The sequence below is a fragment of the Schistocerca gregaria genome, chromosome 1 (genome assembly GCF_023897955.1).
Source record: "Schistocerca gregaria isolate iqSchGreg1 chromosome 1, iqSchGreg1.2, whole genome shotgun sequence".
In the NCBI taxonomy this organism is placed as follows: domain Eukaryota; kingdom Metazoa; phylum Arthropoda; class Insecta; order Orthoptera; family Acrididae; genus Schistocerca; species Schistocerca gregaria.
The window spans coordinates 292,640,804-292,658,379 of NC_064920.1; the positions used below are offsets into that span (position 1 = coordinate 292,640,804).

Below are 17,576 nucleotides of genomic sequence, written 5' to 3' on the forward strand. Positions count from 1 at the left end.
ACACAATTCTCTTGTTGCCATGTTAAAATTTGCTTCTTTTGCCAAAACTCAGCGGAGTTTACGCGGTCTCACCTCACTAACATGTTGTGCAGACGCGATTGTCAGAGAATTCTGAAACAGTGGTTTATTAAGTGAAGAACTAAGGAAAAGTAACATCAGCATAGTTTGGAAAAGCTCATTTTCGATACAAAATAAACGTTCAAAAACTTCAGTTACATTGTTCCAAAACCCATAGCATTTCTCGTTTCGCTAGCAACTTGATGGCCCTTAAAAACTGCACTATTTCTCCGAAAAAGTCTGTAGTTATTGGAATAACACGGTAGACATAAATTTTTGCACAATAACGATATGGAAAAATACTCTCCTCTTTGTGTGTTATCATTTGCCAAAATATCGTTTCGGTATCTGAAATCGTTTATGAGATATGATTACTGTTGTGAGTGTTTCATACTGGCTTTATCGCTGGCGTGAGGCGATCGCCAATGAGTGTGCTACAGCAGATGAACTTTGTCTAGAGTGGTGACAGATGGATACCTCTACCCAAGTCTAAAGTAAAGTTAAATATGTTAGCTTAATTTCATGCACAACATGTTATGTTATATGCACCAAACGAACCTCTGTTTTTCAATGGATATTTTTCCGAATTTCGCGAAGTGTCATACTTTCATGTGAATACCATAATAACTATGGCCATTAAAGAAATGATGGACACACCATTATGAACTTGACATATAAAGCTATAGGTAAAGCACAAACGAAATTCTTTTACCAAATTGTTTCTGTAAAATCATTTATGAAAGACTACAGGATGCGTTCCTCGATTCTGGCATGAGCCTCCCCTTCCAAACAAATCAATGGACTTGCCCAGCGCTTCAGAAGAAAACAGATCACTGTGCATCGGCCATCATATACCGCACAAACCATAGTTACTGATTTTCCAATTCTACAATCAGTTTTTGCTCCCATGTAAACGCAACTGGTTTTGGAACGAACTTGGGCTGCCGCGTTTCGACTTGTATTTAAAAACTTCCGGCTAACATGGATGAAATGACTTTTTGTACAGTGAAGGTTAAGTAGAAATACCGGACTGGGGCTGTTTACACGTCATCTAATTGGAGAGAAACTGTGATTTGCTGACTAAATCATAAATTGTAATAGCTGTTTTCCAGGCGCCATATGTAACTAGGCTAGAAAATCCGCTTCAAACATTAACATGTAAACATGACAGCGAAAAATGGTTTCCGAAATTCGGTTTACGCCTTTTGGAAGATGCGTCACAAGTTTACATAGGGAATGAATCAACATCCATTGGTAACATTGAGATGTTAAACTCAGAAAGAGGATAATGTGTTAGTATTATTCACTGCATAGGTTTGGGAGTAATGTTTTCCAGGATGGAAAAGAAAAGGATAGAAAAAAAGACAAAAGAAGAAAAGGCTAATATCTTTGACATCCTTGGGCAACTTGTAGTACAGTTTTATTCCATGTTAGAAAATGCTGTCTTCAGTTTTATGTACATTCTTTCTTGGTAAAGTGCATTCTAGACATTATTTCATGATCATGTACTGAGCTGTTTTTGCAGGAGGCCTAATTATCAGTGTTATTTTTGATGTGTGCAAGTGATTAGTAAATATACTCAAGAGGTGTAGCTAAAGTCCCTGTTTCAAACAGATCTTTACAGTGAGCACTACTGCCACATTTTATTACTATCTTTATGAAATTTTCCTATTATTTAAAACTGTGCTCATATTTTGTTCACTTGTTTACCAGAAAAGAATTCCATGGCTAAGAACTGAATGAAGATATGAATAGCATGTGACTAAAACAAACTGTGTGTTACAGGCTCATGGCAGTGCTCTAAGGTTATAACAGGTCGTTACTATTTTGTCTGTAAATATCACTGTATGTTTACACCACTTCAGTATAGAATCAATATTCATTCCCAGAAATTTTTAAGGTGTCATCTACACTTAATTTAATAGTGCGTTTTCCCTCTTAAAACCGGTGTTCATGACATTTGTTTCTTTTATGTTGCACTTCACTTTATTGCATATTGGGCAATTGTAAACTTCTTTGAACGTCTCATTTGCTTCTTTTGGGGACGTTTTCATGTGTCCTCAGTATTGCAGTCATCAGCAAGGAGAATTATTTTTTCTTAAAATATTACTGGGAAAGTCATAGATACATGTCAGGAATAGTACTGGTTGTAATACGCTACCCTGAGGAATGCCTATATTAATGTATCTAGATTGTGTTAAGTGTTTCACTTAAAATTTACTTGATGTTTGTGTTGTCGCTGTTGTTTGTGTCCTATTATTTTATTTATTTTATTTTATTGAGAGTTCTATTGATTCTGATAGCAATGTAGTTGCAAGGATATGGAATGAGTCAGTATTTTTACAATGTTAGCAATACAGCAGCACACAATATGGTTAATTCATAACAAGACTCATAGTATCAAAATGCTACACTAGACTAAATAAAAACATATTACATACATCAGAATTAACACTTATGTGTACACATTCGGATTAGCAATATCAGAGTATTTGAGCAACAATATAACATCACTGCAACAAATAGTTTACATTTATACTTACATTGCACGACTAACTCGACTGTATAATAGAAACTTGCTCCTATGCACTAAAAAATTCACTAATTGAATAGAATGACTTTTGTATTAGCTATTCCTTCAGTCTCCTCTTGAACTTTGGCGTTTCAGGAGCAAGACTTTTGATGACACTGGGTAGAGCATTGTAAATTTTGATGCCTCTATAATTTACTCCTTTCTATACAAGAGTATAGTTTGACTGGTTACTATGAAAGTCCTCTGATGACCTGGTGTTGTGACCATGATATTCACTATTGTTTTTGAAGAGAGGGCGGTTTTTATTAATGAAACATACAAACGAGTGTATGTACCAAGATATCATTGTAAATTCCTATAGTCTCCTAAGCAGTTTCTTGCATGAGTGCATTGGTTGCACACCACTCATGATACGTATATCTCTCTTCTGAGCAATGAATTTTTTTTTAGCAAGGGCTGATTGCCCCAAAAGATCATTCCTTAAGTCAAAAGTGCATGGAAATATCCCAAATAAGCAGCTATTATGGCCTCCTTATGTGTGGTCAATGTAATTATGTGTGAGGCAAATATTGCAGAATTTCTAGATCTAGGATATGTTTGGATCAATTTAGTTTGTAGTATATGTACACACCCTGCAACTTAGCTGAGTCGAATTGCTTAATTTGATGTCCATTACATTCTATATGTATATCCCCCCGTTCTTTATGTGCCATGTGAAACTGTACATAATGAGTTTTTTTTTATATTCACAGAGAGTCCATTACAGTTAAAACATTTCAGAATTTCATCAAATACACTGTTCACAGACGTTTTACTGTTGTTCCCTATTGCTTTGTCAACAAGGAGAGAAGTATCGTCAGCAAATAGGCTGAACTTTCTGACTGACGTGGTACATTGTACGAGGTCATTTATAAATACAAGAAACACTAAGTGTCCCAGTACCGAGCCTTGAGGCACTCCAATATTGACTGTACCCCACTTGTATACAGCTGGGATTTGACTACTGTCAGTAATTATTACCCTTTGTTTCCTATCTGTAAGGTAGGATTTAATCCATTTCCCCATTATTCCATTTAACCCATAGTAGTCTGCTTTATTTAGCAGAATTTCGTGGTTGACACAGTCAAAAGATTTGGATAGGTCACATAAGACTCCAGTTGGTGTCAGTTTTCTGTTAAGATATTTGGAAATTTGATTGGTGAAAGTGAAAATAGCGTCATCAATTGACAGACCTTGCCCTGAAACAACTGACATTGACTGAGAATGTTATGGCTGTTCTGGTAATTAACAATTCTCCTGTATACCAGTTTCTCAACGATCTTTAAAAAACTTTTGAGCAGGGATGTTGGACGGTAGTTCGTTACATCAGTTTTTTCACCTTTCTTGAAAAGTGTTTTCACATGGGCATATTTTAATCTAAATGGAACAATACCTCATTTTAGGCATTCATTAAAAACGTGACACAAGACTGCAATGCTTGAGTATCTTAGTTGAAATATTATCAACCCCACAAGAGTTTTTTTGACTTCATCTCTCTGATTGTCTTATTGATCTCACTAGTTGTTGTGGGGGTGATCTGCATCTGGCAAACTCTGGCATTCTTAGTTTTACACAGAAGGGCTATCGCATCATCCACTGAGCATTCACAGCCAATTTTTTCTGCAATTGTTAAAAATGTTTATTGGAGATTATAGCAACTTCCTAAGTTTTTTTTACAATATTTTCATCCTTAATTCATTCTACGACAGTCATGTACTTTACTTTTTTACCGCTGTCCCTTTTTATAACTTTTCAGATGGTTTTTGATTTGTTTAAGAACTTTCAGCATTGCAGCGCGTCAGCAATCGTAATTATCTAAATAAATTATGAATAATCCGCCTCGATTGCGAAAATTCCCGGTCTGATGAAGGCGTGGTTATCCACGTTGAAACCTGGGTAAACACCGGGAATTTTCGCAATCGAGGCGGATTATTCATAATTTATTTTGATTTGTTGTTTATGTTATCAATTTCAGATGTTATGTAGATAGTTTTGGATTTTTTATTACTCTTTTTATAGTATTTCAGTACAATCTAAAGTCCTCCTCTTTGATGGGATCATTAGATAGCCTTAGGGATGCATATAAATGTCTTTTTGTTCTACAGGAAATTCTGATCGATTTAGTAATCCAGCGTTTCCGTTTTGCGGCCCTGGGGCTGTTTCTCAAGATTATTTTTGGAAATACTGTTTTAAACAATGACACAAATTCATTAGAGAACAGATTAACTTTTGCATTACTGTTCCTCTCAATAAAAACAGGGGTCCAGTCGATCATCTGTAAGTGAAGGTAGAAGATTTCTAAGTTATCATTATTGACTGGATTGACAGATTTAAAGGAGTGTTTCGGTTTATCACACAGTTTGATATGATTTACTGTAAGCAGCAGATCATCATGCCAGACCATCATGACAGACCACTAAGAATTTGACTCACAATAATACTACTGCTTCTGTATGTGTACATGAATATATTGTCAATTAGGCTTTTACAAGTACTAATTGCTCTAGTACTACTGACATTAGGTTAAATGTTCCCATCAGGTGCTCTAGTTCTCTTCTGCTGTTGCGGTACTTATAGTTAAGAAGTTAATAATTTCTTGGTAATCACAAAAATAATGTAGCGGGTACATGTTTCCGGGTGATGTAATGGGTGCACATACTATAGTTAACTACCTGTACCGTAGGAAAGTTCTGTGCCTTAAAGTCAGTTTAAAAAAGAGAGACTTGAAACTGCGCTACTAGTTTTCGTTTTCTGTGTGTGCCATCTTTTCGAGTGCAGATCATTGAAAAACCTCGCGAACACAACGGCGTCCGGCGAAAACGTAAACAATGTGAATTGTGAAGTTTTAAGATGTGTTGTAGCAGTTAACTCGTGTAGTCCTGTTAGTGAATATGGCTATTTACGGTATGTGCCCAAGCGTTCGTTCAGTGCTTATGCTGCGGTTATAGAAAAATATAGCTCTCATCGCGTTTATTAGTGGTATCACCAGACTAAGAGCAACGATTCAAGTGTGTTGTTTCTTGTGGCATGACAATACCTGACACATGTAATGTTTGACTGTACTCGTAGAGTCTCACAAAATGTAATGATACCGTGTTAAATAAAAACTTTGTTCATATTTGGAGGTTTTGTTTTCCTTTTTGATTCTGAAATTATATAAAAAAACTGTAATATCTGATTGTGGAAAACCTGTAACAGTGGTCAGTAATATGTACTACAGCAGATGACATATTTAGAGGATACGCCACCAATTATATGAAGTGCCGTCACATTGATGCATTTTCCTTCATAGCAATAAATAGTTGAAGAAGCTGATAGATATGCCGCTGTTTCATTGCTTGTAAGCCGGCTGTTGTGGCAGAGCGGTTCTAGGCGCTTCAGTCTGGAACCGCGCAAACGTTACGGTCGCAGGTTCGAATCCCGCCTGTGGCATGGATGTGTGTGGTGTCCTTAGGTCATTTTAGGTTTAAGTAGTTCTAGGCGACTGATGACCTCAGATGTTTAGCCCCATAGTGCTCATCGCCATTTGAACCATTGCTTGTACTGGGGACACATCACAAAAGTCTGTCCTTAAACTGTTTTGTATATATATCTGTAATGACATCTGCTAAAATTTAGTAGTTGTAAAGCTCCCTTTCAAGCGAACTTTTAATATCTTAATTTTGAAGTAGTTTCTTAATTGTTCTGTTTTTCTAATGGCTTGATATATAAAATAAATGACTGTGGGAAGAAAGGGTAACAATGCTAAAATGCAAAGTTAATGAAGAGGTTTTTGTGTGTGGAAATTTGATTTCTTGTAACATTTGTGATTGTACAGATACCTCAGCAAGCAAAATGTAACCATGTTCATATTTATTAAAGATTTATTTCTTAGTTTCTTAGTATACCCGAGGTATAGTGAGATAAACTGTACAGGAAACATTTACACTTTAGAGACATAAAGGTTTGATGGTAACAAAAGGTTTATAACTTCTCCTATTAATTTCGGTTTGTCTGTTTGAGAAGTTATGTGCCTTCGAGTTCAGGCATAAATTGTTGTTTATCATCATTTAGTTCTCTGGAAGTTGGATTATGCCATTTGTGCTCTGTACTTCAGAGCTGCCACACTCCATTCTGAAAAATAATGCTAGTTGTCTATAACCCAGTCCTGTTTCAGTCAATCAGATTTTTGGAGATACTGTGTTACTTTCTTATGTTCTGTAACACACTTTTCTGAAAACCAATTTGTGTTTTCATCGATATATTTGTTTCAGGTATTCTGACACTTGTTGTGGTACTTCTCAGTGCAGTGACCAGAGCATCTAAACTATGTGAGTTGTCTTCGTAGCATGCATATGGTCATGTTTGTTTAAGATGAGGCTACTACTGTTCCTGCACAGACCATTTAAAAAACTGTATTTGCTTTGCCCCAGAGTATTAATAATGTATGAAACATCAATAAACATTATTGAAACAACTGCCCTGAGATAAACAAAATATATGATATGCAGCAGTAAGTGGAAAAACTGAAATGAACTGCTTTATTATCAGTTGTTAATGGTTGTAATCACAATAAGAAATAGAACTTCTGGAGAGTTCACAATGTTGATCCTAATGTGAACGTGCGGTTCTTGGCGCTACAGTCTGGAGCTGAGAGACCACTACAGTCGCAGGTTCAAATCCTGGCTCGGGCATGGATGTGTTTGATGTCCTTAAGTTAGTTAGGTTTAATTAGTTCTAGGCGACAGATGACCTCAGAAGTTAAGTCGCATAGTGCTCAGATTGGATTTCTGTTTTTCATTTCTGCACTGCTAACGTTGGTTATTGTGTAAGGTAGATGATAGAATAGTACCAATAAATGACTGATCTTTCTCTCTGGCTTAATAATCATTGATGAAAATTGATTTTACCGACAAAAGAGAGATAGGTGAGAGGGATCATTTAAACACATTTTCTCATTCATCATAGTGCTGTGAAATCAATGAAATTCCCTGTCTTATGTTTCTTGTGTTATGCTGACCCAAATATTTTGCATGTTTATTTACATGCATGCTCTGTGAACAGTGACTTCCTTCATTTATGGATGCATCTAGAGCTTATGCAATATGGTTATTTTAGTTTCCCATTTTATTAGTGAATGAAATTCTCTATTTTCTGCTTTGAACTGATTTTTCTACTATTTTCTGCATTGAACTGTTGAGCTACATTGATAATTAATTTTCCAGATAAATGATACATCTGTAATATGTTCTAAACAGTATACCACTCTTGTGAACTACATAATCATGTTTAGTATGGTACTGCAAATTACAGGAGGGAACATACAGATAAAAATAAGGAATGATATTCATTCACCTGCGAATACTACCTAGAAAAAGTGTTACAATGTCTATGAGGGAGTGCACTTGGGTATCTGTGTGTGCGTGAAAGTTTGCACTTGGATTAGAGGAAATAATGACAGCTATTGCTATTTTATGAGCTGTTAGTTTTAGCAGTAGTCTTATTTGTTAATGGCTAAACGAACTAACTTTTTATTTTCGTTTTTTAATTTAAGAAACAGCTGCTCTCTGGGGGGAAAAAAAAATCACAATAATAGCTATAACACTTGTCATCAATCAGTTTGAGAGGAACAGGTCTTAAATTCCCATCAAGTCATCAAAGTGAAGAGTTTCCAAATTTTACCTAAATAACTTAAAGCTAAGTGTCGATCTGAAAAGAACACTTCAATTTCCTAACTTGCCGTTGTTTTATCTGAAACAGCACCATGTCTAATAACTTCACAATTGACCAGTGGGCAAACCTTAATGTATGAATCTGAAAATGGAGTCTGTTTAACTATCACAAAGTAAAAACTGAAAATGCAGAAATGAGAAGTGAGGGTTTAATGGCAATTTAAGCAATTCTTATTCAGACTTTTTGTGTATTCTCTGGCTCAACTGAGGTCAATTCTGGGATGGTTTCATACACAGGGCCACAGCCAATATTCTGTCCTGTCCTGGTCAAAGATGAGGCTGCACTATCTCTAACAACTTCATTGATGACAGGACATTTTCTCCTCCCTTTAGGGTTCAATAATGTGTTAATCACTATGCCTGGATGAGGTATCAGGCTTTGCATTGATGTAATCTGTCAACAACCTAGAACATCTGTTACTAGATTACTTAACAGTTTCATTTCATTGTATCACAACTGTCAAGAACACTTACAAAAGGCAGTAATAACATTTATATACAAAGAAAGGTAAGGCTCAATATATGTAAAATTGCAGCAGTTTTTCTAATGTAGTTTAGTGGAATCCTTGTGTCTCGTGGACAAAGTATGTAAATGAATATAACCTCCATCAATTCACCGTTTGGTTCTCAAAGTGTGGTAAGGATGACTTGACTAAATGGCAGATGAAACATCACTTAATAAGTCAGCAATGCTTACAGGAACAAGGACTCCAATGGAAATCTTTTCTCTTTATTTTGATGATAAATTAACAGATGACATTGTGTTGTACAATAATGTGCACATGAGGAACATTTGTGGATAGCTTGGCATATCTCGTGAAGAGAGCCATCTGCTGTGGGCTGCTAGCCTGCCACGTGTGGTCTGACCCAACTGGGGCTGTCTGCTCACTGGTCCGCAAGCCTGCCTGAGTCCGGTGAACTTGTGGTGGCAATAGGCTGGCCTGTTCTAGCCTATCAATTGCAGCCAACCAATAACTTGCAAACAGTGACCAACCCCAGGCTACAACAATCACTCCATATGGTACATCTGTGTTTGCACTTCAGTGCCCACCTCTTCTAAATCTGGAAGAGTCATAAAATTTTATGTCCTATGCGAGTGTACAGCATAAACTGAGGCTACAAAAGCTATTTTGCTGTAGCTTGCCAGTCACACACTATTTTGGGTTTTTGTACAAAATATGTAACGAAACATAATCTTAAAAAATACATTCTTTATAAAAAACTCATGTTTATTGTAAGCTCTCTGCATCAGATTCAGCATGGAAAAATAATGCATTCAGTCTTCAGTAATGCAAAACAAAATTGTGCCGTTTTACAGTTTGAATGAGAACCACACTAAATAATTGTTTGTAAGTACCGGTAGAATGAATTCTTATTTTAAACACTTGTACTCCTTTTCTTTGAACAGTAAGTCCTGCACAACTAAAATTTTCTCACACTGCGGCAGTAGAAGCAGGAACAGCTAAGTTCCTGTGTGACAACCTACAAAGGGGTCAAAAGGTATGCTGTTGTAATGTGCACTGGGAAAGCAACACATCTCGGCCTGTGTTGTCTTTTTTCCAGTCAGTATTCTATGCTCCAATACATGGCCTTTTCTCAATGAATCTAAAATCACATCAATAAAATAATAAACCTAAAAGAATCCATACTTGTATCACCACTTTGCACACACAAACCAAAATATCTCCTTATGAAATATTTCACAGTGAAGTCCTTAGATAAAAAGTTATTTTTAACTAGATGCATCAGATTCAGATTAACCCCTAAGCCTTCATTGATGGAGGTTATATTTGTTTTTTTTTTTTTTTTTTTTTTTTCCTTTGATTGTTATTTCAATGCTCTTATGAAGGGGTAGGCTAATAGTGAATAAAACTATTCTTTGGCCTGAGATTTTATGTGCTTAAAGGACATTACAAAATACATTAAAAACCCTTGAAAATATTTTTTTTTTCCATACACTTTGGTGAACAATTTTTATAATTGACCCTTTTAGTTGATTTTATATTACAGTTAAAATATAACCAGTGGTGGTAATGGTTGCTGTTATTGTATAATGGTGATGCATCAAAAGGATAATGTCCATGGCGGAGGTGGAATAATGATGATGTCTGTGGGACATTGTGGAACCGCAGGAGGGGAATGGGGGGGGGGGAGGAAATAGTATGATGCTGTAATGCAGAATGTTTTGAGTACAACTGGAAAAATGACTGTCTAATGACTGCTGCAAATTCTGGTGCCCATGGCCACAAAACCTCCCTTCTCCCTGAAGATACTTGCTGCTTTCACTTCAGAGAACCTGTGTTCTCCCACCTCAGCATGTTTTGCTATGCTTTGTTTCCTCACCACCACAGATCCAGTCGCTAGTGCCCAGTAGCAGCATCCTCGTCCGCTCTGCAGCTGAATGCACTGAGTTCCACAATGCACATACAAATGTCCAATGTCAGCTGGCTTATCTTGATGAGTTCTATCATATATTTTGAGACATAGACATACATCCATGTAACACTTCTGTCAGAGACATGGCTCAAACCAAGTATTCCCACTAGCTGATAAATCTAGACAGTTATGTCTTTCTGAGAAACAAGAATTGTACCAGACAAGGGGGTTGAGTTGGAATGTACATACACTCTGATTTATCAACATCCATGCTACACACATCCAACAATAAAGAAGATAAACAAGTGGTGTATACGTTCATAGATATCAAATACCCTGATATGTGTCCTCTGTAAACCTGGTGAAGTAGGCTGGTTTTCCTGCTTCGAAACTGCTTTTACAAGTCTCAAATCGACCTACAAGCATATAGTTATAGCTGGTGACAGTACAGTAGTCCTTCCAGTATAAAATTTAAGAGGATGCTTTCTTCTTCAAATGTGTCATTACTTCAACTTTATCTTACCCGTCATACAAATAGTAATCATAGTCTCAAAGGTATATTTGCAACTAAATCCCTAAACAATGTTGTTCATACCTCTCAAATATCTGCACCTGGCAAGTCTGCCAGTGATATACTCTCATGATATACTCGCTAGAATATCCCAGAAAGAAACAATGGCTGCTCATGTACCTCGGTTTGAAACACATTAATTTATCTTGGCTTGTAACTGAAGGCCAAGAAATAGTTTAAGGGACTGTCTTCTATTCCCTTCTCATACATAAACTAAAACTCCATGGATTTAATAGAAAACCTACTCACCTTTCTGGTGAATATGCTCCCCTACAGGCTGGAAACGTTAGAAAGAAACCCACACCTTGGCTTGGCTAACTGAAGGAGGGAAACAGCTCATGAATCTCAAAGCCTATGCACTTTTTGTTTACAAAATTGCTCCCCACATTTGAAAATCACATTGCTTACATGCAGAAGTGAAACAGAGTCAGTCAAGCTGTGAGAAATGCAAAACTCAGGCATCCCCATACATGAACCGACAACAGAAATAAACCAGCTGTCTTAGAGGGAAATCTGTGTGGTCTTGGTATAGGAAAATTAAAAGCTGCAGCTGATCAAATTGTTTCAACTGGATGACTGAACTGGCACTTCACATTATGGGCAACCAGAATTGAACCACAAATGAAACAAGAGATTCAGCAATAACTTCATGGGGGTAAACAGCTGTAGCCACAAAAAAGCCTATCTAAAGCATGTAACCTGCAATGCCATCAAAAAAAGCCTTAATGCCTATCAGATCACCATTTGCTGGACATGATGGCATCACAATCCAAATGGTGAAGCTTATTATTGGCCCACTACTGCCCATCCTCACATGCATCTTTAACCACACCTTAACCAGGAGTGTCTCCTCTGGGACCTAGGGACATGGACTAGTTAAGCCACTACCAAAAAAGGGTGTTGCCACAGCACCCTCTAATTTTTCCCATTCTTCTTGCACTGTCCAAGGCCTTAGAATATGTACTCCACAACCAGCCAACAAACTATCTAATTACAAACAACCTCCTACATAAATACTAATCTGGTTTACATAAACGTCACAGCACAACATCTGCCGTAATAAAGGTAACAGATGACATGAAGCTTGCCATGCATGCACAAGAGAACTATCACATGCTTTTTAGATTTGAGCAAAGCATTTGACAGGGTCAACTTTGACATTTACTTGCCAAACTTGGCAGTCTAAATTTCGCACCCATTGCAGTGCAATGGTTTTGCTCATACCTGATCTCATGCCAGCAATGCATTGTGTCTAGCACCATAAAGTCACACGGCAGGTAATATCAGACATCCCCCAGGATTTGGTATTATTTCTTATACTCTTTTCATTGTAGGTTGGTGATGTGTCATAAGTTTTGTTCTCCTGTAAATACCACATATGCAGTAATGACCTCCTGAGTGAAAATCCAATAAATCTGAAGACAGCTATCAACAATCTCAACACTGACCTGTGTTCACTATCAAATGGTGTGCAGGATATCAACCCACCTGAAACTCAAGCGGTACTGGTTGTTCATTCTAAGCCCGTTAGCCAGAATAGTCAGGAATACCTACCATCTTTAATCCAAAATGGGACAAGTATCAACTTCTCTCTTTCAGCAAACAGTCTAGGAGTAAAAATAGATGATTATCTAAATTGGACTGAGTGTGTAACTGCAGTGCGAAAGAGGGCTTCAGCGTCTCTACAAGCCCTACAAAAATATAAAAATGTCTTACCTCTTAACCTGAAAGAGAGACTTGTCCAACACTTATACATTCCATTATTGATTACAACGATGTTATCCTGCAAGACCTTTCTCAGGAAAGCTCACAGCACCTGAAACTGATTGTGAATGCCTGTGTTCATTATATCTCTGATCTTCAGCTCTCTGATCATATGTAACCATAATATGCACAGCTAGTCTGGTTGTATCTAGACAAGCACAGAAATTTTCATACCCTATGGCTTATCGAAATAAGCTGTTCCTCTTATCTCTCCTTGGCTCTAATGCTCTTGTCTGAACAACATGGCTGAAACACCCATCCCCATCACAGCAACATCCTTTCTGTCCTACTCCATCATTCAGCTATTTTCTCAAAGTCCTTCTCAGTAGCAGGAACCAAACTCCAGAATAACCTACCGCATTATATTTGAGAACTGAACAACATCTCCAGCTTCAGGAGACAGTTAATGGCTTAGCTACTAAAGTAACATTTATGAGTATCATTGTTCCTATACGCACTCATTACCCTTGTATGTCCTTTCCAACCCGACTTTCCTCATTTCCCAGTATATGTAGCTGGTGAAGTCTCCATAAATTTGCTTTCTCCAGAACTCGCTATTTCATAAAACGTACATTTTGTATGACTATAAATTCTTTTTATATCTGCCACTATTATTATTATTATTTTTATTATTATTATTACTACTGCTATTGCCATACTATTATTACTTCTGTTATTATTACTACCGCTATTGCCATCACTAGTACTGTTATCTCTATTAGTAGCAACAGCAGCAGCGGTACAAGTAGTATCAGTATTGTCTAATCAGTTAATAGTTAGTATTATTTACTCCTATTGTCGCTGTAGACTGTCCGCGCCAGGTTAGCCAAGAGCGCTAATGTGCTGCTTTCTGGACTCAGGTAGGCACGCCAGCCTCAGATCAAATCTGTCCGGCGGTGGATGTGGTTTTTAGGTGGTTTTCCACATCCCACTAGGTGAATACTGGGCTGGTCCCCACGTACCTCCTCAGTTACACAACTTACAGACATCTGAACATGTCCACACTATTCCAAGAGTTACACTAGACGCAGACAGCTCGGGTACACTAATTCCATCCCAGGAGGTACGGGGTAGCAGCAGGAAGGGCGTCCGGCCACCTCTTAACATTAACCTTGCCAAATCCGTTCCTAACCATGCTGACCCTGCAACTGCAGGATAAAGACATAAGTAAAAGAAGCAGCAAAAGAAGATTGTCACTATAGGCACTCAAATCATTATAATACTATTTTTCATATTAAAATAGTTATTTCTAAGGAAACTATGATGTGGAAAAGATGCTATATGTGTGAAACCCTGGTCCGATGTAAAAGAGGATCAGATGGCCCTAATCAGATCAGGTTAAATAAAGAAATAAAATGAGAGTGAAAGATAAAAGTAACCAGATTTGTACCACTGTTCTAAAATTTCAAAAAGTATATGCCACCATTAAAATTGGCGTACTAACGAGGTTTGTACTGGGTTTGAAATATATTGACAGGCAGAAAAGAACACATTATCCTTAATTAAGACACTTTCACAGAGACAGGTAATATTGGTAGCAATCTCAGACTTTTGACAGATGACGAGTTTTGCTATAAGGCACTATTATTCAAGCAAAATTAAAATAACTTACACTTATACATGTAGAAATGTCAACTTAATACTGGTATTGGCAACTTATTCTTCATATAATGAAATATGAAATTTCGCAATTAGTGAGATATTATAGTAGTGTTTGAGTACACAATTAACATGCCGTAACTGAGAGTAAAAGTAGTAGATGATGTAAATGGAATGATCACATAGGCTCAGCTAAAGTTAAAAAAGTGGCAAGCTATAGTGAAAAAGTGCACTTAGCGTATGGAACAGTTTTGTTATGAAACACTTGGATGGCGTGTTCTGAGATGATTTTTAAGTTTTTATGGGAATGCTGTCAGGTTTCTCGAACATTTTCATGCATGTAATTATGTAATGATTGCTGTTTAGTGTATAAAATTGACTGATGGCCATTGTATGTGCTACTATGATCTATAAAGGATCACATTTCCCCCAAATGCAGCTGATTAAATAGGTTATGAAAAGTATGTATCATGACATTTAATGTCTCCTACAGCTATCTGAAATTGGTATTGATACATCTGCCTGAAGAAAGATTTGATGTTAGGAGAAAAACTGCCTCATGGAAGAGGACTGTGGTTTATTTGTCAATAACTATAATATAATGTGAATAGATAAAAATCTCACTTATCAGTTGATGACAGGAGAAACCACAGAAAAATGTGGAAGTGTTTGAACTTTCATAACCAGTGACTTCTACCTTCTGGAAGAAAGATTGAAGGGAAGGGAAGATGGATGAAAGATAAGGACTGGAGAGGTTTAGGATCTGGGAAGAGTTATGGAAAAGTCACTCAGAACTCCAAGTGAGGGGAGACTTTCTGGATGGGATGGAAGGAAAGCTGATTGTTGGTACCTGCAATAGATGAGATTTGAAAATCTGAGAACTTTAAGATGGAAGATAGCACAATAAGCAAGACAAAGATTACTGAAAAAAAGTCAGTTAGAGTCAAAAGCAGTGAAGTGTATTATGGAGCTAAGCATTTCAGAAAATAAACAGTGAAAAATATAAAAGAATGAAGAAAAGGAATAGTTACAGAAATGCTAAGACTTTTGGAATTAATGTAAAGTGGCAAGAACCAGGCGCATTTTGTAAAGCCAGTTCCCACTTGCAGAGTTCTGAGAAACTGGCGTCAGGAGGGAGAATTCAGATGATGCGTGGTGAAGCAGGTGCTGAGGTCATGAGTTTCATTTTGTAGAGCATGCTCTTTAACAGGATATTGTTTGTTGCCAGTACGTAATCTACGTCTATGCCCATTCGTCCTTACTGATCACTTGGTGATAGTCATACCTTTGTAGCGGGTTAAACAGCATTTACATAATAGCTGGTACATAGTGTATCATTTTACAGGTGGCTCTCCTTTTGGTAGAAGATGTTTGTCCAGTCACACAGTTGGTGTTGGTGGAGTTGTGAGGGCGCATCACACAAGTCTTGTAGTAGGGATGGTCACGGGAGCATTAGAGAATTACACCTATGAAGAATTTTTTTCCAATAGCTACTTTGGGGGGTAAAAGTTCTTACTCATATAATAGTACAAATAAAGCTCCTCTTTCTCATCAAGACAAGCCAATCAGAACCAGTCGACCACCATGTCGTCCTCTGCCAGTGCCATCATTCGGATGAGGTATGGTGGTGCATGGGGTCAGCACACCACTTTTCCAGCTGTTGTTGGTTCTCTTGACTGTGGAGTTGCTATTTATCATTCAAGTAGCTCCTCAGCTGGCATCACAAGGCTGAGTGCAACCCATCCCAGTCCTCCACCAGGAAAACATCCATGACATTACTGTGAATTAAACTCCTGCCTTCCACATAACAGCCAGACCTACTGACCACATATATATGTAGGCAGACAACTCTTATGATAGGGCAAGTGGTATTTGAAGGAAAACTGAACTGTCTCCACATTACACATTTTGATTGCCAGGATTTGTTAAGCAAACATCATACATTGACAATATTTCCAAACTTTTACAAAATCACAGCATTTCCTTCATTACAAACACAAGAGCTGTTGGTTTACTCATCTTCATATTTAGCAACCTATATCATATATTGTTCTTCCCCTGATGATAGATTCAGACATAAGGCATGCTACACAGAGGCTATGTAAGAAACAGGTTGCTTCGCTGAGGCTCCATCTTACTGCCTCTTCTATCAAAATATGCACCTCATGGGCATCTTCAATCTTTTTCCCTGTCCATTGTGTGTAATTTGGTTATCAGTTTTAAATTATCACATATTTATCAAGTTTTTTTGGTGTGGAAAGACAGATTAAAAGCGTCAGTAAAATGTTCTCTGGAAGCCCATTCCTTAAAGGACTACAATTCTCTCTCATATGAAAAAGTATTAAAATAAATACAGTGTAAATATGCAGTCATTTCCTGAAATTACTCTTGTATCTCATATTGCAGTCCCTATAAATTTTAACTTTTGCATATACAAATATGTAATGTACTGTTATTTTCTACTTGCTATTATTGTCTACAGAATTACTGTGATATGTGCTCCAACACATTCCTGAACAAAGATATAAAGGGGGGCGGGGGTGTGGACAAAAATATGAAAACACCAGAAACACAACAATTATAATGCCTAATATGATATAGGAAAAGCTTTGGCATTTGAAACATCTTACAGTCATCTCAGCATGGTAAATACAGGTGCTGTATATGGTTTTAAAGGGAATTTTATACCATTCTGCCTGCAGAATAATGGAAGCTTCAGCTAACAATGATGGAGGTAGATAACAATCACATGCCCTTCTCTCTGAAGTAGGCCACAAAGTCTCAGTAATATTAAGATCTGATGACTGATTGCCAGGAGAGATGTGACAAGTCATACTCATGCTCACAAAACCAGTCCTTGATTATGCGAACTGTGTGAATAGGAGCCCTGTTCTCATGGAACACAGCCTCACCATTGGGGAACAGA

At 37.3% G+C, this 17,576-nt stretch overlaps 1 protein-coding gene across 2 annotated transcripts in view; it reads left to right on the forward strand.

The window, feature by feature from the left end:
- Positions 1 to 5,242: 5,242 nt before the first annotated feature.
- LOC126341671 (beta-1,3-glucosyltransferase) overlaps positions 5,243 to 17,576 on the forward strand; it is a 77,209-nt gene continuing 64,875 nt past the window's right edge. The window contains exons 1-2 of one of the 2 annotated variants that reach the window (XM_050001790.1): positions 5,243 to 5,533; positions 6,883 to 6,939. In XM_050001790.1, the coding sequence (XP_049857747.1) occupies positions 5,521 to 5,533; positions 6,883 to 6,939 (70 nt within the window). In that variant the 5' untranslated portion in view covers positions 5,243 to 5,520. The remainder of the gene's footprint in view (positions 5,534 to 6,882; positions 6,940 to 17,576) is intronic. The other variant, XM_050001791.1, reaches the window with a different exon arrangement.